Raw genomic sequence first — 24,787 nt, 5'->3', positions numbered from 1 at the left:
TATAAAAAATTTTCTTTGATGAAATATATCCCTGTCTATATGTTAACATTAAAACGCACTAACTCAAACATTCAACGAATTCTGTCGCTATAATGTTAAAGATAGTCTTTACTGACAATTTATAGATTTCTGTGAACATTTTCTTTTTATTAACTTATCTTTTAATAAAAGTTTAGCTCAGAAAGAGATTTTAAAAAATTGTTAAGTTAATGCAAAATATTTTTTTTTAAAACTAAGTTTAACCTCTTTATGATTTTCACCTTGAAGCAGGAAATTTGGATTACTCTTGAGTTTACCAGCGTTTTATAGCAATAGTGGAAAAGTCTAGATTCCCGCCACGAAATAAAACTCGACTCGCCCAGGTCGGATTCGAACAAGCAGTTAACGTCAGTAAACTTAAAGTCCTCAGATGCGAGAAATATCAATTTCTTTTTTCTTTATTTTATTCTCATTTGTACTATTTTGTTTATTTTATTCTCCTTTCTACTATTGTAGACCCACGTTCATTCAAGCTCTGTAAAAACTCATTTCTAATTCATAGCCTTTTGCCCATTTATACTCACTTATTATGCTTGGAACGTCGTCACGACCTCTATTGTCTAATATTCACGAGTAGGAAACCCTCGTGGGAGTTTACCTTACAATGCCCAACAGATATTATTTCTGGATTTGAATTTCTGATGGAATATCTGCCTGTTCTATAATTTTAAACCTTTTTTTGTTTTACAGGTTAGTTTCAGTTTCAATCATACGATTTGTTTCTATGCAGAATACTAAAAAATCTGTAGTAATTTAAATATTGGCTGAATTGGCCCATTTATAACTAGGTAAAGAAGTGAGCATTACGTCTGTATGGGTCTTTGCAGAAAATTAATTGTTAGTTTTCTATTTTTTTTTTCTCCAAAAATAATATAAATTATTTTCCCCTATTGTCATTTATATATACTTATCTATAAGTTAAGTATCGGCGAAAGTCAAATGTCAAAAAAAAGAGAAGAAGAAATAAGATGTAACACGTGTGAACTGCTGTAACATACTATGTTTATTTTATTATTTTTTCCGAACCCTCTAAAACAGAAAGAAAATGTGAGTTAGTAATAAAATGTGAGTTAGTAAACTATGTTTATTGGGTTCGGTACATCTCTTTATATACATGCGATCAGCTGATCTCCTCAGTCAGCTGACATCGAAGTAACAGCTGACTGAGGCTGTAACTTATATATCAAAATATTGATTTAATTTTTAATTTTTTTATTTATTCATTTTTTTCATCTTTTTTTTTTTACAATTTTGTTGATATTTTTACTAAAAACATTTAACTTATTTTTTATTGGGAACTTACTATTTACTGTATATTAATTTTACTTATAATTTCTGCATAGTTATGGTTAGTTTTTGTTTGTAATATGACTTAAAATTTACTATGTAATTGATATTCTCATAAATATACATGCCTATAATTTTTCAATTAAAAAATATATGATTTTTTCTTTCATTTTTTAGCTGTCATACGTAACTTCTCACAATCTTAATTACTTCTTTACCTCATTATTTTATTAACTGCTCCATTATCTTCACGAGACTAAATGCACCCTTTTAAGAAAAATTACCTTTGTTTGAAGGTTTTGTATCTAGAAATCATTTTTTTAATTAACTAAAAAAATCAAATTCGACTTGATGTATTTGATAAAATTGGGTAATTTTCCTCAAGTTTTTAAGCAAGCCATGGCCGAGAGAATACTGTTGACATATTTTTAAATGTTACGATGATTTTATTTTTATTTTTAGGATGATATTTTCATAATGTTCACTGAGAATAAAAGGCTACGGATGTGGGATTAGCATTTTTAATAAAACCTTGGTGATATTAGGTAAAAAAAATTTAATGTAATTTTAGAAATGTTTTGTTATCTTATGCCGCATATGCTATGCATATATTTAAACGTTATTATATACCAATCGTTTTTGTTGTGTTTTTTTTGTGTGGGACAACAAAAGATTGTTCATCGTTTTAAATGAGTTTAAGTATCCAAAAAATCACAGAAACCAAAAGTTGCTTCTTGTAATCCAAAAAACACCTGGCATATTTTAAACAATTTCATATTCTTTTTATATTTAGATATCTACCTTTACTTTGTATTGATTCAAAGCTTATCATATGCAAATGGATTGTTTTTTTTTTGTGCTTAATAAGAAGAAATTATTACTGATTGTATTAAATGAGCTTACGTATATAAAAAATTACTAAAACTAAAAGAAATTTCGAGAGAAGTAGACCAAACAATTGTATTTATAAAGTTAGATTCATTTTTTAAGTCCTCTCAAACCCTCAAATATGAATTTTCTTACTAATCTAAAATTAAAAATTTTTAGATTTTATTTTTCTGTAAATGCTTTGCGTTGACATAAACATTCATAAATCATCAAGATTTCATCCAAATCCAATGTTACCATAAATGACCCCCTACCATGGTTAGAATAGGTTGGTCACCTATACATAACCCCCCGTTTATGAGAAATGTTCAGGAAGGGGTTCGTAAAAACAAAAGAAAAAAAAAATAAAAGAAAAAAAAATAATAAAAACCTGCAGTATTGTGTAAGAAAGTACTATTACTAAAACAACGGTTATGCAAGGAAGTGATTTAGTCAAAATTACGCTAGACGCAAGATTTGTAATCAATAAAGGGTTCCCAGTTCATGAGGCTGGGACGAACCCAGGCTTTCAAACCCACAGGGCTGACTCATAACTACAGTAACAGAATAAATAATTATCTGCTACATCCGGATTCGAACCCTTTAGTTTCTAGTAAAGTTGGCCAAAACTTGTTTTTCCTATAAGAAGCAAATCGGATTCGTTTCCTTTAACACACTTCAATAAGAATTGTATTCAAAAACTATTTTAATAAACGTAAATTTATTCAATAGTGTTCTCATGTAAGCTATCTGTGAAATAAAATTTTTCTATACCGACATGAAAAATATTTTTAATCCCTCCTCCCCCAAAAATGTTATTGCCTTTCTTCCTTCTTTAAATATGGATCCATATATTTGCTATTTTTTTTTTACCCCAAAATTAAATCTCACTAAAATATGGTCCTATGCAACTTGCAGCATTGGATCTCCCTCTTGGACAATCCGTACGAATTAAGATGTCTTTTAATCAATCGAGTCTTAAAAATTTCTGAATCAGTGAGGCCTCAAGTGAAAAAGTGTTCTAAATGTTGATTGATCTGCAGAAAGCGATCGAGTGAAAGCTTCACAAATCAAATTTGCATACTTAGCTGCTTTGAGTCAGAAAAATTAGGCTTGCAAACTCGCAGTCTAACCACTTAAAATATTTTTACCGGCCATTATTGCTGCTACAGTAATGTGCTGAAGATATATTGTTTTATTTTGCAATATCACCACCTGACCCGTTTATGTTCTAGTATGTAAGTATTTGTGTACTCACTACCTTGCGTGTGGAAATTACTTTTATCTTACTTTATATTATTTTAAACAATTTCATTGTTATTCTGAACAGTAAGTTGAAACATTATTATATCATAAAAAACATGGGTTCAAACATAATATTAACAGCCATCTGTACGCAAAGGGCCCATTTGACCATTTTTTCTACCAATAAAACAGCCTATCACAAGTCTGTTTCGTTATGCTGGGTCTATGCCGCAAATCCATGACTTGTACAAATGCTTATTTAACAATTCAAGCAACAAAGATCGTTTGTTTGTTTTTGTTTAGTGGCGCCAAACTTCATTGGTCATCAACGCCATTTATATTTTATTTAATTTTGCTTATATTTGTTTAATTTTAATTAGATTATTTATTTATTTATTATTTTTTTTCTTCCGTTCAATGTTATATTTTTGTCATTAAATATTTTTATTTGAAAAACTGAAACACTAATTCTATTGTTATATCATCGTCTCCGAGGGTTTTTGAAATATCTGGTAAGCTATTGAGGTGTGGTGTAAAATATGGGCATTGTTGGAAAATATGGCTCATTTTCATTATAAAAAGGAACAAAATAAAAATAAGTAAAATGAAAGGAAACACAAAAATCAGAAAATTAAGTGGTAGATGATAAAACTTTATAGAAATGCTACAACATAACCTATAAATCCAACTTTTGTTTTAAATTTTTTATCAAATACTTCTTATCATAAATTTATATTTGTACTGTTAACTAATTAATTAAACTAAATATAAACTGTTAAAGTTAATTCACAAGATTTAAAATGGAGTTAATTATAGAATCCCGAGGTTAGGGAAACACTTTCATTGATTATAGTATATAAGACACAAAGAGCACAGGAGGAACAAAGAGCAAGTTCCAAAACAAGACTAACTGAACACAAGGTGTGGCTGCAGCACAAGCGTCCTTTGATTGGTGGCCTATCTCCGACACCAAACGTGTCGACTGCAAATTGAGGCAAACCTGTACCAACCAATCCAAACAAGCCATTCACATGCTTGCGCATGCGCAAAGTTGTCATTGTTTGGAAAACGTGTAGACGCACCTTCAAAGATTGTTGCATTCGCAGCAGTACTGCTGCCATGGGTTTTGAATTCAGACCAGTATCAGATCCGGATAATTTTTGAGGGACGCAGGGGCGCTCCTGTGTACCACATCAACGCCATATAACTAAACGTTTTAGTTAAAAATTTTTAAATAAAATTATATTTTTCAATTTGATTTGAAATTTATTATTCAAATTTGATTTGAAAAATTATATTTTTCAATAATAATAAAAAGTTGCCTCTTGTATAATAATTACATGTAATAGGAAGAAGTTTTATACAAAAAATAGTTTGTTCACTTTTTTTTACCTCCTACATTGTCATTTCTGACATACGGTAACCAACCTATTCTAAACAGAATTGGAAGGTGGAGTTTTCATTGCGCGGGACCGGCACGAAATACAAGTCAACGTGCTCTGGCTGGAATCGAACCAGCAATCTCATATGTGCAGAGACATGAGATTGCTGATGCGACGCCTCAACTCCCTCAGCTCTATATATTTTTCACATTCCCACACTCTCTGCTCGAACCCTTTGGTTTGGATGTCATTTTCTTTGCAAGTTTTTCTCCACTCTGGTTGTAAATTTACGATATGCGATTTCTCCTGTCCGAAAACGCTCTATGATAAAGCTGATCTTTTACGACCTGTTAAATAATAAGAAATGCCATTTATGGTCCTTTTGGGAGACTTTCATAAAATTCTTCAGGGTGTAGAAACTATTTTAAAGGGCCTGAGGAGATATGTTATCTAGTGAATATCAGGGCAGGGAAGGACTTGGTTATCTATACTTTCAGAATTAACCCTACTTTTACAAAAGGCAGATGGTCCCTTACCTTCCTTCTGGAACGAGTTCAGTTCTCTCAGCCTCTAACAAAAAAAAAAAAGAAAGTTTCTTTAAATTCTTTAATTTAAAAAAAAAATCATAAGGAGTTATGTCAAGGGTTAGTCTAATGATGACATTGATTTTTTAAAAATTTATTTATTTACTTAAGATATATAATTAATTGTAATTGTCTTCATTACCGATTAATATTTTGTTTTTATTTGTTCTTCAGGGTAAGACCGTAATTCGGCCAGTGGCGTTCAAACCCTCAGCCCTCTCCAGCAGCAGATTCTCCAACTGCGGGCACAGATATGGCTCGACTCCCATCCTGGCAAGGCCTGCGTCCCACCTCGCCCTCTATGGCAGTAAGTAGCAACATTATAATGTCTTGAATATATTTGGTTTTGTTTTTAAATTAATTTACTATATTAACTACATAGTTAGATTTCCCACTGTTTTTATTGTAGACCTACTTAAACTAATCCTCATAGTACAAAAGCCCAAGATGATAAAAAGTCAATCATTTCACCCCAGATTTTTATTAATTTAATGAAAACTATATAATTATGCTTCGCAATTGATGAATCGGCCAATTATAGTTAGGGAGAATAAAAAATGGACAAAATTTCATATGCAAAATTTATATTCAGATGCAAATATAATTAAAACTTTTATTCCTACCAAGTAAACTTCATAAAGTACATTATAGTACATTCAAATAGCTTTAATTTGAGTGCTGGGAGCCATATTTAAGTGTAATGGTTCCTGAGATAGTTTTTCAGAAACCAGGAGTTTTGTCCGAATGACTAGAAATCATCATCTTGTTAATTTATTTGGGCAAATATGATGAAACCTACTACTACTACGAAGATAAACATCATAAATTACTTTATAGCGCATTAAACTATTATTAATTTGAGTGCTAATAGACATCTGTTCGTCTCACGGTTCCTGAGATAACGATTTCTCTTTAAAAAAATTCACTAACTACTGATTTTTCAGTGTATGTTTCATGAAATGATGCTTTTTAAAAAACTATATTTCAGCAACTATTGAAAGTAAATAGTTCTTTAGGGCTTAAATTTTAGCAACTTTACTCTACTTTAAATGACGTTCTGTTAGGTTTTATAATGCTGTCGGTAGTTTTAAAGATATATAACTCTGAATGAAAAATTAATTTTTGTTAATGTTTTGAAAGAGCCACCATTTTTTATTTCCCCTACCTGTACTTGGCAGTCTCATCAATTTAGACTAGTAATTACACATAGTTTTCATTAAAGTAATTAAAAAATAACAGCCTTCTTTCTCCCCGGCTCTTGTACTATGTTCTCAAGCGAGTTAGAGCCACTTCCTCCCAGTGACCGCTGCGGTAGAATGTCGACCATTTACTACTTGCTAGGTTTTACTACTCTTTTGATTTCTTTTAATTTACTCGGAGGTCTTTTAAATTGAGCTTTACTTTAATTGTGCTTACGTTTTAAAACACTCGCCATTTTGTATTCCCCTAACTATACTTGCCAGATTTATCAATTTTGACTAGTAATTATACATAGTTTGCATTTAAGTAATCAAAAGTTGGGGTGAAATAATTGACTTTTTTTTTCAACCAGGCTCTTGAACTATCATCTTTCTAAAAAAAAAAATTGATCACATCCAGTCCTTTTCAAAATATAGCTATGTCAAGGAAAATAAATTTACGGAAACATAAACCAAAGTATTGTTGAATTGGATGACGATGACACTGGTAGGACCATCATCTAGGTACCTACTTCCACGATTCCTGTAAATTTCATGAAAATCTGATTAACGATCGTTGGTGTTATAATCGTACATAAATTTAACTACAGATACGCAACCGAATTTGTTCCTTTAAACCTAAAACGTAAAACGGATTGGAAATTTCTTATTCTATGGACATTTTTTTTTTTATAAAGCTTCATGGGCGTTCCCAGCAAGGGGCTGTGAGGGCCCTCGCTGGGAACGCCCATGAAGATTTGTAGATGCCCTCCAGAAAGGAAAAAAAAAGTATTAATTTAATAATTTTTTTTAAACAATTAATTGTAATAACTAATAAAGCATTGCTATAATTTTCTTGAAATTTTGGTTTCATTCGCCTTTTCCGTGCTGAAATGTCACAATCGGAATGAACTCTCCCCTCCCCCTCCCCCTAGTTTTGATCCTGAGTAAACCCTTGCAAATTATTTTTAGTTGCTGACCATTTACCAATGCACACAGCCTGAATACTTAATTACTAGAAATATTTAATATTTACTACATTATCAATATTTAGATATTTTTATAAATTATTGAAGTAGGACTGATTTTTTTTTTTTTTAGAAAGTTATATAAAAAATAAATGTGCTTAAAATTTCAAGCAAACAGGAATTAATTATTTAAATAAATAAAAACAAACAAAAGAATAAAAATTTAGAAGCTAATAAAAAAAAAAAAAAATGGAGGATACTTGAGCTGATAACATTTATTTTAAATCACTTTATTGCCAAAGCTATATTATTTTATAAAGTACTTTAAATTGGCATATTTGTTAAATTTCTTTCATGCTGGGTACTTTTTGATTTACGAGTGACCCTATCTGTCGTTAAATGATAAGATAACTTCTGATTCTTTTACAAAGATAAAGAACCTTATTTCATTCTTCATATTGTATTGTTATTTTATTTGAAGAGATGGGCACGTTGGAGTTGATGGATGTTGTTGATTATGACAGTAAGTAAATTCTCTGTTTTAGTAAACATATTATGGAGTAATTTTATAATGGTTTATGATATGATTGTGATTTTTTTTAATTTATGAAATCAAATGGATTGATCATTCTTTATTAGAGACTGGAAACTAAATATTTATCCAGTAATATAAATATTTACATTACAGTCTATTAATGCTACTAGTTGTATTTGGCTTATATATTATTGAAATTTCTTTAGTCCCATTAAAGTTTTATATTTGAAATGTTTATTTCTATTTTTTTTTCTTGTTATACCGTTTTATTTTAATTCTAACATGACTATTATCTTGTTTGTACTTGGCCCTGAAGAAGGCCTGTTATTCAGGCCGAATCGCTGGCACAATAATTAAAGGTATCACTTTTCAATGTTTTTCACCTAACTGTACTCTCTCCTTTCCCCCCCCCCCAACCATCTCCTCATATAATTTTTTTTTGTTTATTGTTTCCTTTATGACAGACAAATATTTGCAACAAAGAAATGAAATATCAAGATTCTGTTTTTGTAACAAGACACCCTGTACTTTAGAAATAATATGTCTCATATAGTTCTTTTATCTCTTTTCAGGCAGCGGAGAACTGTGGAGGGAAAGGAAGGTTGTTTCACCTCCACCAGCAATGTCGTCGCTTCCTTCAGATTGTTCTCGCCTCCACTCTTATGACAGCCTCGATAGTGTATACAAATCAGCAACCAACACTACCAGTAACAGGTTGTTACTAAATTATATTTATACCAATCATTAAAATAATATAACAGAAAACCAAAACAACACAGTTTCAAAAAATAATGAGCAAGCTATCCGTAAAAACAGCACAGTGGTCAAGTCAATACCGAACTTCAATTATTTGCTAGTTATCTCAACAACAGCATTGAGTGGCTCATTGATTATTTCTGTCAATAAAAATAAAATACATAAATATCATGTTGTGTATTTTGCCAGTTTTATTGTATAAAGGGACATATTTACCTATATTACCTGATAGAATGTTAGATAACATTTATAACATTTAAAATATATATTTTTAAATAGTTATTTTGCTTTAATTTTGATCATGATCATTTTTATCATCTAGTGTCTTTAATATATCATTTTGAAACAAATTATTGATATTCATATACTTTTTTTAAAAGTTACTTTTACAACAATAAAATAAATACCTAAACCATTAATAAATTAACATACAAATAAGTAAGCAAATCTTAATATTTTATGGAAGTAAAAATTAATCAATTTTTTTTTTTTATTTCCTGAATATTTTTATAAGTGAATTCACTAAGCTTACATTTAATTTCATTTATAATAAATGAAAATTCTATAAATGAATCAGTTACTAATAAATTAATTAATGAATCATTTTTAATTAAAATTCTCATTTTATTTTACCATTTCAAGTATCCAGAGTGATTCAGTTAATTAGAGTTAATTGCTGCCAATGATTCATCCATTCATTCAGTTCCCTTCAGCCTTAATAGTAACAAGAAAGAGCTTACTGGTTAGTTCTAAGTTGTCAAGTGAAATTTACTAGTGATGATGAATGCTATACTCCTTACAGAACTATTATAATTTAGTTTTTAAGTTATATAGTATTAAGTTAGCTTTTACTGCCAATTATTTTTAATTTATTTCTGGTAATATTTAATTTACTATTATTTTTTGTTTATTTACACTAAATTACTAAATTAAATTACACTAAAACTAATAATATGAATAACTGCTACACACCATCTTATATCACTATAATTTGTTAGAATGTATAAATCAACTATTTCCATATAATCTAGTTGTATGGTTACACCTTTATAAAACAATTATTTGACATTTTATTCATTCAAGTTTATTTTATTCATATTAATGTTAAAAAGTATTTATTAATAACATTTTACACAGGGGTGCAAGCTGCGAATTAACACCATCACCATGCGATTCCGCTACTCTTGCTGAGCTTGAGGTAGCCCTTCGGGAGCGGGACTCTGAGCTCCTGTATCTTAGGCAGACAATGGAAGCAAATGAGCAGGTGATTTTCAGAGTGTACGAAGAGAAAGAGAGGGCATGGGAAAGGGAACTGAGGCGAGTGAGGGCTGCAGCTGAAGAGAGATTGAGGGCGGCAAGTCAAAGGGCTTCCAAGACGGAGCGGACGCTCATCACACACACCTATCAGGTATTTACTCATGATTATTATAAAAAATATGCTTCTATAATAATTTTTATAAAGCTATAATTCATAATAATGAGGCGTATTAAAAAAAAAGTTATCCTTATTCAAGAAAAAGTTTATTTTGTTATTTCTATAATATAATACAAAAATAATATTCGAAATTCAATCCATTGTGATCCTTTGTTGCCAGCTATCATTCAACAACTAGTTGTTAGGATGGCTGTAAAAAAATTTTTGACCCAGAATTTCCATTTTTGCAATGCCTACACTTATTCTCTTGAAGAAAGTAGGACTAGGAATGAAATAACTGATAATCAGATGGAGTGCTGAATGAAGAAATTACATAATCATTTTTTTTATACACCCTATTATATTAAAGTATATTTAAAAATAATAAATAAAAGATTTAATATGGTTTGAAATTCATATTATACAATATTGTACTTATATTATAAGTTTTCTATAAGAAATCATCATCTTTCTCGTTCAACTGCAAATTATGAAATTAGGCTTTATTGATTGGTTGAGTTTCAAAAAACAAGCTTACATAATAATTTTTTATACACTATATTACAATATATAAAAAAATAAATAAAGAACTTGAGAAAATATGGTTTGAAATTAATTTTAATAAGATAGGAAGGATTAGGAGAAAATATATTTCATCAATGCTTATCAGAGAAGAAATGCTATGACAAACATATAAGCATTACAATTTCTTCATAATATTAATATAAACAGTCAAATCTTTTAATGGACACCCCTATATAACAGAAACCCCTCATAAGGGACAAAATTATGAAGGTCGCGGCCAACAAGGTAGATATTTAATGCATTTGAACCTCTCTATTACGGAACCCCTCAATTCTGGAAGCACACTCTAATTTTATTTTCTGTCCATAGTTTTCACTTCTCCATAATGAAAAGAAGTCATTAAATATGAATGTATAAACTCACAATTCTAGAATTAAATTCTCTTAATGAAGATGATGATTCTCGAAATTTTGCACACCAACTGCCAATTTCTAATTTTTTTTTCTTTTTTAGGATTTATATTATTCCAAAACAATTTTTTATTTACCTATATTAATAATTAATTTAATAATGAACCTTACGAAATAATCTGGAGTGTTTTTAAAAATAAATTTCAAAATCTTTTAATTATTGAATTTCCTGCGTATTTTTTTTATGGAAAATAATTTTTAGACTACAATATAGGATTCCTAATAAGTTTCATTTATAAATTTTATGTTATGCAAATAAAAATTTTTTAATTATTTTATTGAATGTGAAAATTTTGTGATGGAAATAAGATGTATATTGTCCTTTAAGCTGTGATACTTATATAATCTGAAAAAATCTTTATACCATTTAAAAAAAAGAAAAAAGCAGCGCATCATCCAGGAGTCATCTCAAAAGAATTCCTGAAATAAGGAAAAACTATATACATATTCAACAAACCAATGGTTGAAACAAGATGTCACTAGAATAATGCATTGATTTTTTTTTTTCATACAGTATAAAATTGTTTTATTGGTTTTTTAGGGTCTTACCCACGCATCACAGCTTAAGTGACTTTTTGTAAATAATCTTATTATTCCAGTTTTGTGTTCTTTTTATATTAACTCCTTCGTAACAGAAAACTGTGTAAAACGTACAAAATCATCTTCCTCTTGTGTTCCCTTACTCTGTTTCACTGTAACTAAATTAATTTTTCAATTAGTAATTAATCCAGTTACAATAACTAATTAATTCATAAAATAATTAAGTCACAAAATATTTTCAACTTTTAGTTGCAACAAGAAAAAAAAAGGCTTCGAGAGGAGGTGGAAAGGACAAAAGAAGAAAATTCATCATTACATAGTGAATTAGAAGCACTCAGAACCAGGCTGGAGGAAACTGAATGGGGGCTGTGCCAGAAGTCAGGGGAGTTGGCGCTTGTTAAGGCTAAGTTGAAGGAAGCTCAGGTAAACTTTATTTTGTTTTATTTATTTAACTATGAAAAATTATTAATAAAAATTCAATACTTATTTGAAACTTATATGAAAATTTTAAGCGACAAGATTATTATTTAAAATATTTTTTTTTTTTTATAAAGTATTAAAAATATACTATTGATAATAGATGATAAATTTTATGGTACATTATATAGAAAGTAATTATGACTCAGTAATATCTTTTATAGTAAGAGAAAATCTTTCAAAAAATGTAATAAGTTAATATATATATTAACTTCAATAAATCCACTTTACTCTCGATATTAGTTTAATTCATTTTCCAACATTTGAAACCTATTGTTATTGATTTGTCACAATTCATTAAAAAATATTTTACACTTACAGGCCAATTGACTATGCCAAATAATAAAAATATGTAATCTCAATGCATCAACACAATAAGACTTTTTTTATTATTGTTATTGTTATACTAATATATAAAAATTAGTTTTATTATTCTTATGAACAATAAAACCAATAACACTATTGTTAATAGTGTTATTGTGTTTTGTTGCGAAGACAATTTTTTTAAAAATAGTTGTATTGAGATTATGTATTTTTATTGTTTGACATGGGCAATGGGTCTGTAAAAGCAAAATGTTTTTTAATGAATTGTGACAAATCAATAATGTGGTTGTCTCCTTTATAATGACCCAAGGTTCCAATGGTTGGAGATTTTAAATAACCGTAGTTGAGAGTGAAGTGAATCAATTGAAGTTGTGTTAGTATTACCAGTATTTTTGATGAGGTGTTTATAGTTGACAGTATAAGTGGAGAAGATAGAAGGGGAGGGGGGATTACGGTCAGCAAATAAACAAATTTCAGTTCTTAATCAGGGCTAAAAAACAAAGAGAGATAACGAACATCATTCAGAAAAACATAAAAATTAAAAGAAATAATAAACTAACCAATTGGGAAATATACATAATAATTAATTGAAAATAAAATAGATGAATAATAACAATGGAAGTAGTTAGTAGTAGATTGATAACAATTTTCATTTTCATCTTTCATTGTTATAAATCTACTTCTATCTACCTCCATGGTTATTAATCATCTGTTTTATTTTCAATTCATTGTTATGTATATTTCCAAATTTGTTAGTTTATTATTTCTTTTAATTTTTATGTTTCTCTGAATTATGTTTGTTATTCTCTTTTTGTTTTTTAGCCCAGATTAAAACCTGAAATTCAGGTCGAAACATTGGCATGAATAAATAACTTTTTGTTTATTTGCTGACAGTCCCCCACCCCCTTCGATCATCTTCTCCACTTACCAATATTTTTCTATTTGAATTAATACCTGTCATAAATATGACACCATTGCACATTTTAAAATTTATGATTACTTAGTAAACTAGGTAGTTAGTAGTTGAAAGTATTATTTTATGCTACTATATTATTAGGGTGAGCATGCTACAAAAGGACAAGAGACTATTTCCCTGAAAACTGAGCTAAGGGATACCAGGTCTCTGCTGGAAAAGAGAGAGCTGGAGGTAGAAAGGCTTCGTGCTGAACTGGATAAAGTAAATACCCAACTGGAGAAAGAACAATCGTCCAAGGAGAAGCTATTGATTAAGCAGGAGGAGGTAAGACATTTTAAACCCAATCGTATTTTTATCATTGGAGAAAAAAAAATCATTTTATATGAAGGGGAAGAATTTATATTTTAATATTAATTATTATTTCTGTAATTTTATAATGTGGGGATTACTTAGTGTCCTCTAATATGAAATTTGTCCTTTTATTCTCATACAAAATGCTACTTGAATAAAGTATAATCGGTTCTGAGGCCACACTAAATGTTTCTGAGGAATAAAATAAAAAAAGTAACAATTATAACAAATCTAATCAAGAAAATGTGAACTTTTTTTTTACTCCCTACCTGGTCATTTCTGACATATAGGGATTTATCCTAGAGGTAACCAAGCTATTCTAACTAGTATAGGAGGATAATGTGTTTATTTTCTATAAAAACTATTTATTTATTATATATAAAATAAAAGTCAAACCGCCCAGCCTAGGATCAATTGGCACAAATCCAGGTGCATTGAATAGAGTCTTAATTTCTATATTTACGTATTCAAGATATTTCTTAAAAATCTAAATCTTGAAAAATAATTGCACTAAATGTTTAGAGTTCAATGCATTATATAAAATTTTAATAGTAATAATTAATTTTAATTTCTAAAAATCAATTTGTTTATATTTAGTATTTCCTGTGTTTTGTCTATTTTTTATGTTATTTTTTTTTTTTAGATAGTGGGTTTTAATAAGTATTATTTCAATTTTTTTTCTTTTAGGAGTTAAATTATTACCTATTTATTTATTTGTTGATGGAAATATATATTTTATTTATGCTGCTATTTGAAGTCTTTTTTGTTTATACAATTAACCTTTAAATATACTAATATTTATTGGTAATTATATTTATTTGATACTAGCTGATAGTTTTGATAAGTTCATTTTGAACCCCTGCTGCAGCCACAATCATTTTGTCTCCTTTGTAAGGATGTCAACTAGGTTTATTTAAGCTATGTATATTAAATATGTGTTTTTTTAATTGATTCCCCATTTTATCATAATTGATAACACACTATTGATAAATTATTAAAATTATAATAAGACTACATAATTACATGTACCTTTATTAATGATAAAAATGTTATAGTTACAGGAAGGATATGATATAAATGAAGAATTAGAAACACTTCGAGAAACCTTGACTCGTGAAAGAGCAGAATGGGAAGCAGAAAGGGAAAGGTGGGCTTCTGAGAAAGAGAGGGTACTCACGTACCAGAAACAATTGCAAGTCAACTACGTAGCAATGTATCGACGAACGAGGGAACTCGAGAAGGCTAAAACATTCCTTCCGGAGATCACCTCAGGCATCCAGCTCTAATAGTCCTACATCGCTCGTGAATAGTTAATTATTTAACGAGAAGTATGTTGTAAGCAGCTTTATTAATCTTTATGTTTTCACAAGAGTATTTAATGCTCTTGAGGAAACACTGTAATTTATCAATTACAATTAATGATATACTTCTGATGACAAAATATAATTAGCTATTCTATTTATAAATCTTTAATGAAATCTTATTTAATGTTTCACCTGTAGTTTTTGTGATATGAATAGTCGTGTGTCACTTGACAAGTGTTCTTTTTATAATACTTTTAAAAAATATTTTTGTACTTAATATACTACTAATATTATTTACATCGGATAATAGACCTAATCCCAGTTTTAGAAAATTTATTTTAAATAAAATATTGAATTAATTTTATGGAATTTTTTTATGTCAAAGTCACTTTTACCTCATGGCTTTGACTTTTATCATTTAATATTAAAAAGTAAATCTAAAAAATAAAAAATAAAATTTTATTTATTAAAAATGAAGTTCATTCTAAAAATAATCTAATTTCAGACAGAAAAATTTATGTAGTTTGCTCCATTGCCTCCGTAGGGTGTTTTGGTATCAGGTGGGACATAATTCACTATTAAGTTAGGACAAGACATTTTCTGACTATTAGTAGTTAAAGAAATAGAGGAATTGGAGCAGATTTCTTCTAAAACTGACCAGATGTTTGCGTTTATTAATTTTACAAGGTGATGTGTTTTTTAGGTGCACACGACTAACAGATGGTTGTTAAAAGTAGAAAAATAAAAATTAATCATCTTTGTAGAATCATAGTTGGCTAGTTGATTGTTTTTTTTTTTTAATTCTATCTTCTAACAATTTTATATATTTTTAAATCGTATAGTTTCATAAAAAATTACCCTAAAACATTTTATCGATTTTTTTAAACTTTTAATATTAAAAATTCATTTATTACTAGATTGATAACCTTTAATTTTGTTGTTATGAAGTTTAAAAATATTAATTACTAAATATAATGATTATTGTTTTTAAAAATTATTGTGATCTGTATTAGTTGATATTAATTAGAAAGAGAATGCTTTTTTTTTACCATATGAAGAGAGATTTTATTAGATTTATTTTGAATGGTTTGTACCAGTGTTTCTCATTTTCAGTTTACAAAATATTTGTGGTATGTGTGAAAAGCAATTTTTTTCTGTTTCAATTTTTTTTGTTTCTTATTATGTTTATATGTTAATATAGTCGAATCTCTAAATAAAATGTCTGATGTATGAGCTTAGGATCTTTATGCTTGAGCCCAAACAAACATCTGCATAAAAAGGAACACAGAAACAAATATTCAGATTGCAGTAATTTCAAAGTATAGAAAAGATAAAATTTATTTGCAAGTTGCAATGAACGTTAAAAATGAAATGATGCAATATTATGTTCAGATTATTTCAGAGAAACACTGGTTTTAAATTTGTACATAATTTAGTTATGTAGTATTTATAAAACTTATTTTCATTGTTCTAATTTTTTTTAATGAAATAATTTTTTAATTTATCCAAGTAATACATGGATAAAATTTTCTCATTGTGTTATTGTTCTTCTTATGGCCCCTTGCCTTATTTACTTGATATTTATAATATTTTGACTTGTAAATAATTAATTTTAAACTTTTAACGATATGATCCTATTTACTAAGTTATTTTAGATTGATTATTGACTGTTGATTGTAGTGGTCTGTATTTATGCTTCACATTTCTTTACGAAGTATATCATAGAATATTTACAATCGTTAAAATATTTATAATCAAAATAATTAAATATTTAAATACTGTTACATATTTCAAATTTTACAAAAAAAAAAAGAAGATATATTAGTAATGATAATAAATGAGTCTTTCTATTCTGGTTTAAAAATAATTATTCACTTTAAAACTTACTAAAAAATATGTTTTTTATTGATGTTAAATTTTGAGAATTTATATTTGTTTATATTTTAAATAAAGAATAAGTATGAACTGATTAATATTTATGAATCATTAATGTTTCTGGTTTGTTCAGTCTTAATAGTTTAAAATATGATAGTTTTTAGTTGAGAATTACAAAGATTTTGTAATATATTCTTTGAATTAATTTTGAACTTGGAAATATTCTTTCATTTTTAAACTTTCAATATCATGTCTGAATTCACCAGTTCCAACATAGCTGCTTTGAAGAAATAGTTGATAAAAACACTGTGTAATATTGTAGTTACTACCTTCCATTGTACAGTATTATTTTAAGATTGTAAAAAGATTTTTTTTAAAACAAAGAAATTGTTTTACATTGTCATGTGCAAGAGAGAGGTTACCAAGTAAAATCATGCATTTTCCTATTGCGGTATTTGTGAAAAATATGCTGATGAAAATGGAAGCTTAAATATACGAGCTGAGTAGTTGGTGATTATTGTATTAACAGTGGCTAAGTTCTTTTAAGCATAAAACGCTTTACCTATTTTAAGTTTATATCTTAGCCTTGTCCAACTTTGTTATATCCATGTAGTTAGTAGCAATGAAACTTTTTTTTTAATTCAGTGTTATTATTTTTTCCATTACCTTATCAATAGAGTAATATTTATAATTTATTAACATAATTATTTGGAATTTTTCTGACTTTATTATTCTCTGGTCTAAAACTATAGTACAAGAGCCGGGAAGAAAAAAAGGCAGATATCTCACCCCAATTTTTGATTACTTTAACGAAAACTATGTATAATTACTAGTCAAAACTGATGAGTCTGCCAAGTATAGTAAGGGGGAATAAATAATGGCAGCTGTTTAAAAACATTAATTTTTCATTTGGAGCTCTGTATCTTAAAAACTACCAACAACACTAGAAAATCTAAAAGAACATTATTTAAAGAAGAGTAAATTTGCTGAAATATGAGCCATAATAAAGCTAGTTACGTCCAATATTTCTCGAGATATAGCCTTACTGAAATATCAGTACTAATCAAAAATTGGGGTGAAATAACTGCCTTTTTTTCTCCTCTTGGACTCTTGTACTATTAGGGTTGATACAGACAAGGTTTAAATTATTATATTAAATATTAATTGGGTATGTGAATTTTATTTTTATTTATTTAACACTATTGACTCTTTTTCTCTAGATAATCAGAACACTATGACACTTAAATGAGTTAATGGTTACTTTTGCAATCTGTTTAATCCTAGTTTGAGCAAACTAATCAATTATATGATCTTCTTTGGTGACTGTTGAGTTTTGATCTCTTCTTCCAAAAAATGCTGGCAGTAGACAAATGCTGGACCTCCTAGCTTCCACGTTATGTCCAATCGGCTGGCAATAGAAACAAAGTCTTTACCAACCCTTGATAGTTTTTCTCAACCATTTTCAGTTTTCATCTATGATTTTCTTTATGTAGATTTTTCCTTAATACTTATACTCCTCTTCAGTTTTTTCTTAAATTTACTGTAAATACAATCATGATAGGAAAATAATAAAAGTTGATAAAATTTTGATCTATCTGCTCAACATAGCAGCAATTCAACAGATTTGGACGTTTAATACTTCTTGAATATTTCAAACGAGTTTGTTTTTTCCTGCATAACTTCTGAATGACAAATTGGTTAGTTCTCTATCCATGATAAAGTTAGTCAGTTTGCTCTTTGATGGAGCAATAACCCCTAATTATATTTAATAACCAATAACCCCTATTTAATCATCAATAACCCCTGATGAAGATCTGAAACTCAGGTCGAAACGTCGGCATAAAATAAATAAATATGGTTTTGTTTATTTATGTTGTTCTTTGCTGACCGCATCCCTCAACAAACTTCTCCAATTATTTATATTTAAAAAATAAATATTTATAAAAAAAGAGGATATTACAATATACTATGTTTTTTGGGTTTTAATGTGTTATTCATTGATCACTTCTGTAATAATTAGGTCTAAATTTATGTTTAATAATAAAAAGATTGTTTAGAGATAAGTTAAAAAGTTTTATTAATATGGATGATTTAGTTTCACTAGTTACATCTCTATCTCTTTTTAGACCACCCGATTTTGAGTAATACATGACAAATTATTTTTAAAAAAATAATCAATGTGTTCTCTCCCATCTAAAAGTTTTGATTATGGAAGAAAAGAACTAGAAATATTAACAAAGAACACTGGATTATTAGATGTCGCCTATTTAATCCCACTTGATATCATATTCAAGAAGCACTTGACGCACATTACTGTTAAAATTTACTCAATGCTAATTCAACATTCATAAGTGCTACTGATAATTAATTAATTGTTGAAATTAACAGCCTGGCATATTTTATAAATATTAAAAGATAATAAAAAAAATTGTAAGTTTTTCACATTGGTGCCCTCTGGCGGCACTTTTAGGGCACAGTATAATTAAATAATAATAATATCTTGTAAAAACTAGAAGCATTTCATTTCATGACTTTTTTATTTGTAGCCTATACAATACATGATAAATATGACTGTTTTTGGTAAAAAAGTTCTTTAGAATTATGGTATATTTTAATCTTTTAGATTGAAATACCTAAATAAGATGGCAACAAAATTTTCCTTTACCCTGGGCAGTAGACACTCACGCCATGCCAATGCCATCAATAGAAAACAATGAAATCATTAAAATAAAAGTTTTTAGATGAACCTAATTTTGGAAATCATGGATAGGAAAGACATTTTATGGCCCATTTGTATATATTTGTTACTTTTATGATAGAATTGTGAGTTGGAGATAAAAGGAAAATAAAGTAATAAACATTTTAATTAAAAAAGTTTTATTAAAAAAAATAAATTAATTAATACTAATAAATTAATAAAATATTTTTTTAGAATATTTTAAATCTATGGCCAAACAGTCTTCTCTATCCAGGACAAGTACGGGTCTATTCTAGTATACAAAGTTGGTCCATCGTTCGAACAAGACCTGTCCTCTGCAACGCCAATTATTTTATGAAGGCAAGTATTATATCTATCAAGTTGTATTAACGGTTCTCCTCCTTCACTCATTGTCTGAAACATAAAATATTTATTTCAAAATTCTGAGAGATTTTAAATTAAACATTTTTTAATATCAGAAAGAGGTATATTTATATTTTGCATTTTTTAAAATTATGATGATAATTTAATTATCATAAAACATAAATGAAGTAATTATGAGGAGGAATTATCTTCCTATTAATTATTATTCCTATCAATATGTTAAAATATGATTGCTATTATTATCAATAATAACGTTTTAGAGTGCTTCCCCAGCCTCAGCTTAATAACATTAATATTATAGTAACATTCCAATGTGATTCTGACCAAATCATCTCCAATCAAGTACAGCACCCCTGACCCTTCATGGATTGTAACGGTAAAGATTTAATTATAAGATAATTTTTATTATGATTTGAAAACAAATCTCGACAGTCATTGTTAAAAAAAATTAAGTTAACTTGATTATAAGTCATGGTAACGTTAATGATCTCTATTATAAAATAAATAGGTTTACTTAATTGATCTGTATTGTAGAATAGTTCTGAAGATGGTGAAACATCCTGAAATGTTGATAATGCACTTATAATCATTAAAAAGAAATAATTGATAATAGGAAGATAATACCTTAATATAATTATCCAATATAATTATAAAATAATACTCGATTATATTAAAATAAATTTTTTTAAATAGTAATAGATTTTTTGAAATAGAATTAAAAAAAAAAGTTTAATGTTTTATACCAAATAACTGTTTAGATCATGTTAAGATTTAGAATGTAAAGACTATGGAATAATCACAAAATATTGAAAGATTATGATTTAAAATAAAAAAATTCATTAGATGGGAAAATAATTATTAGAATTCATAATGAGATTTAATAGTTGACCATAGATTGATATGAGAAGATGATTGGGGGCACGGTCAGCAAAGATACACAGATAAACAAAACTTATTTATTTGTGCTGACCTGATTTTCAGGCCTTCATTAGGCCTGAAAAACAAAATGAGATAACAACCTTAATTAAGAGAAACAAAAATAATAATAAACAAACTTGAAAATATACGTAGCAATAAACTAAATATATAGTAGTTGAATGATGCTAATAAAAGATAAATTAATATATAATATTGCAGAGGTAAAAATTATACAAAATAAATGAAAAAAAAATTAAAAACAGACAGTGTTCAAGTATATAAAGGAATAAACTAACTGAAAGGTGTAGAAGAAATTGGAAATGATGAATAATGGAATTAACATAGTAAGATATGTAAGTAATGTCTAAAAATAACTTAAATGAACATAATGAAATGTATGAAAGAAAATCATGTATACGATACAAAGGGCAAGAAGGAAAACAGAATATATGTTACAGTGTATAAAAGATCCACAGTAATGAAGATGAGTAAAAAAAAAATAATTAGCTAAAATAAATATAGAATGTCTGGAAAAGTGAATAATGAAGAAGCAAGAGAGAAGAGATAGGTGAGAGTGGAAAAAAGGAAGAAATATTTAAAAAATGTACTGAGAAACTTACTGACTTGGGCAAAGATGCTGTCTAAAGTGAGTAGGGATCATCTCATCGGGTAGATAGTGGGCATTGGAGAACAAAAATATTTTAAACCAAGCGGAAATAGTTACGGACATGTATAACTAACTATGAAAGACCGTTCAAATAAAATAAATAATCTCTCCTTGATTGATCCATACCATTTTCCTAAGTTTGGCTTGAATATGGCACAATTTTTTTACACCATCAAAACATGACCATGACCATTACCCAGCATCTTAGTAACTTGCTCATATTCTTGTCCTTCTTCTTTGAAGTCCGATTCCCTCTTCTCTATTTAATTTTCATTTTTTCCTCTCCTATGATTCTTACCTCCCTTTCCTTTATTCTTCAGCATAATTTAGATATTTTAAATCCCAAAAGTACTTATTACTCAAAATATGCTGTACAAACAAGAACTCATTCCGAACCCATGAGTTGGAAAAATGAAATATGATTTTTCATGTTTCAGTTTTTATCATTTCATTTCATGATATTCCTACATAAGATATTATTTTCAGAGTATTTAAAATAAGTAAGGTAGAATTGTGTGCTTATTAAATAACTGAAATTAAAGGGATGAAATATTAAAATTTTGATGTTTTAATGTAAAACCAGACAATATAATAATAATATTAATTCTAAGGGGCAAAAATAATGCTAAAATCATAGATAAAATGATGGATGCCTTTTACCTCACAAAATCCTTGAGATGTTGATTCAATGCAAAAATATTTGTCATCACTAATTTCAGGACCAGTACAGTTATTGGTACTGACTTGAGCTGCTACTGATTTATGAAGTACTACAGCATCGCTATCTGCATAGAACTGAATCTCATTATTTTCTGTGAGGTACTGTACGGTTACTGTAAATGATTTTTTTATTAAATCAAAGTATAAATGATGATTCATTTGTAAATTAAAATAATTTATTATGTCTATAAATAATTGACCACATAATTTCAAATTAAAGTGAGGTCAAAAGACAACTAAAATAGTTGATAACTATTTATTTTCTGACGTTTTGTCCCACTTTGTAGAGCTAAATCAGGGCTGTTCAAGTTCTAGACTTACAGTCTCAAAAGCTTTGAACTTGAACAGCCCTGATGAAGCTCTACAAAGTGGGACAAAACTTCAGAAAATAAATAGTTATCAACTATTTTAGTTGTCTTTTGACCTCACCCCTCACCATATTCATAATTTATTAATGTAAAATAAATACTTATCTTGTTTGAATACTGATTTTGATTAGTATGTTGTTTTATTTATGGTATTTTAGAAAAGTATATGTCTTAAAATTGAAAATTTATAGGAGACCTGTTTCAAAATTTGGTCTTACCTATAATTAATGGTCTAATTTGCCCAGTTTATTGTTGCCTAGCCTAAATTCCAACATTGCTTGCATGTCGTGGAATATTGACTTAGATTAACTTTCAAAACTGTGTGGGTTGGTGACAAATGTTCCATATACAATCATTACTGGACCTGTTTCCCCTAGATCTCTGGGGTTACCTTCCAGAACCTTTCTCAACACATAACTTTCAGAAGCATATTTGACTTAATTAAAAAAAGTCTTTTTTTTTTTTGGAATCATAGGGCTCTAAAATGTTTCTAATGAGATTTGTTAAAATAGGAACAAAACATAAGAAATAGTCAATTATCTTTCTTCTTTATTTTAGGTAAGTTTATAAATAATGTTTGATGGTTGAAAACAAATAGGTTTAGTTTGTAAATTTTATATCAAATAAAATTATATACATATTTTAAATTACCTGTTGGGTCCTTTTTCCAAAATGGAACCAGAAGACTGCCTGTATCATTGGTCAGTAAGCAACCTGGCCTCAGATTGGTACCTAGGGTTGGTACCGAACCTAGTTTGATCAAAGCGAGATTAGCAGTCCTGTCTGCTGGGTTATAGTATGGATGCAATATGATTTCCGAAACTGGGACTTCCTCTCCATATCCTCTCAAATCTAAATGGGGTGTTCCCAAGCGAACAACTTTTGGACGTCCTCTGTAACAATGGTGAATGTATTGTTATTGACTTGGACACTTGATCTGATCATACCTCAAAAAGTCAATTAAAAGGTTAAACCCATCAATTTAAAGTTATGGAGTTTTAAATAAGCAATTTGAAACCCATAAAAATGACTAATTATTATGGCCTGGAGGCAGATAAAAATCATCGTTAATACAATAGTTGTTATTTGAAAATAATCTTCTAAACAAATTACTATTTAGTTTTGTGTCATTATTATATGTATTAGTGTAATATTTAGAATTTTATGTTCAAAATGATTTTGATATAATATAAAAAAAAATAGAAGATTATTTTCAAATAACTTAATAATTATTACTTAAGGTTACAAAAAATAAATAAACCAACTTACAGAGGTGGATGCAGGCAGTGAGCAGCAGTAAGGACATACTCTTTACTAATCAATGTGCCTGAACAAGCCCAGACAATTTTATTGTTTACATCTTCATAACCAAGACCAACCTGCATTCACAAAAACCATTAATCGATTAGAAAATCATTACTTTATTTTCTAAGCTCAGAGTAAACAGAAATATTATTTACCATAAAAGGAAGTTCTGAAGAAATGGAGACAGACTCCTTTCTATTTCTGGGGCAGTATTCTTGAGTGATTGGTACAACACCACCATATGGAGAATATTCAGTGATTGTTTCCCAAGCAAACATATCATATTCTTGACATCCTAAAAAATGATTCAAAATTTAAATACTGGTATGAAAACCAGTAAATTCAAACACTAATTAATAAGTACTACTCAGATATGCACGAGTAGATTTCCTTTTTTGTTTGCTGTTCATCGGCAGTGGCTAGGCCCACTACACCACAGTTATATATTAATTATAAATAAACTAAAAACTTTTAATTTTTTCTGTGAAAATTCTGACAATAAGTAAATTAATGAAGAAGATGGTCCAGATGGCAGTAAAAAAAGTAGCTCAAATAGTGAAAAACTCTTTATTATGTACTAACTGAGGCGACAATGGGGGGAGGGAGATGGGTTCAAAATGAAATTACAAAAACTACTAGCCAGGATCAAATAAACATAATTACCAATGGATATTATTATGTTTAAAGGTT

At 28.4% G+C, this 24,787-nt stretch overlaps 2 protein-coding genes across 2 annotated transcripts in view; one reads left to right on the top strand and one right to left on the bottom strand.

Moving 5' to 3' along the window:
* Window positions 1–17,677, top strand: part of LOC106678919 (leucine zipper putative tumor suppressor 2 homolog) — a gene marked incomplete at its 5' end in the record, with an annotated part of 39,753 nt that extends 22,076 nt beyond the window's left edge. The window contains 6 exon segments of the mRNA XM_067049133.1: window positions 5,579–5,711; window positions 8,658–8,799; window positions 9,979–10,249; window positions 12,040–12,213; window positions 13,649–13,831; window positions 14,914–17,677. Of these exon segments, the coding sequence (XP_066905234.1) occupies window positions 5,579–5,711; window positions 8,658–8,799; window positions 9,979–10,249; window positions 12,040–12,213; window positions 13,649–13,831; window positions 14,914–15,144 (1,134 nt within the window). The 3' untranslated portion in view covers window positions 15,145–17,677.
* Window positions 17,678–19,966: 2,289 nt separating this feature from the next.
* LOC106678911 (serine protease 28) overlaps window positions 19,967–24,787 on the bottom strand; it is an 11,175-nt gene continuing 6,354 nt past the window's right edge. Inside the window, exons 5-9 of the mRNA XM_014417760.2 lie at window positions 24,253–24,392; window positions 24,062–24,171; window positions 23,444–23,685; window positions 22,365–22,537; window positions 19,967–20,149 (exon numbers count right to left, since the gene is read on the bottom strand). Coding sequence (XP_014273246.1) covers window positions 19,982–20,149; window positions 22,365–22,537; window positions 23,444–23,685; window positions 24,062–24,171; window positions 24,253–24,392 — 833 coding nt within the window. The 3' untranslated portion in view covers window positions 19,967–19,981. The remainder of the gene's footprint in view (window positions 20,150–22,364; window positions 22,538–23,443; window positions 23,686–24,061; window positions 24,172–24,252; window positions 24,393–24,787) is intronic.

Source organism: Halyomorpha halys, unplaced genomic scaffold (genome assembly GCF_000696795.3).
Source record: "Halyomorpha halys isolate HHAL.00 unplaced genomic scaffold, Hhal_1.1 Scaffold168.1, whole genome shotgun sequence".
Classification (NCBI taxonomy): domain Eukaryota; kingdom Metazoa; phylum Arthropoda; class Insecta; order Hemiptera; family Pentatomidae; genus Halyomorpha; species Halyomorpha halys.
Note: the sequence above shows the minus strand (reverse complement) of the source record. Positions and strands in the feature narration are given on the sequence as shown.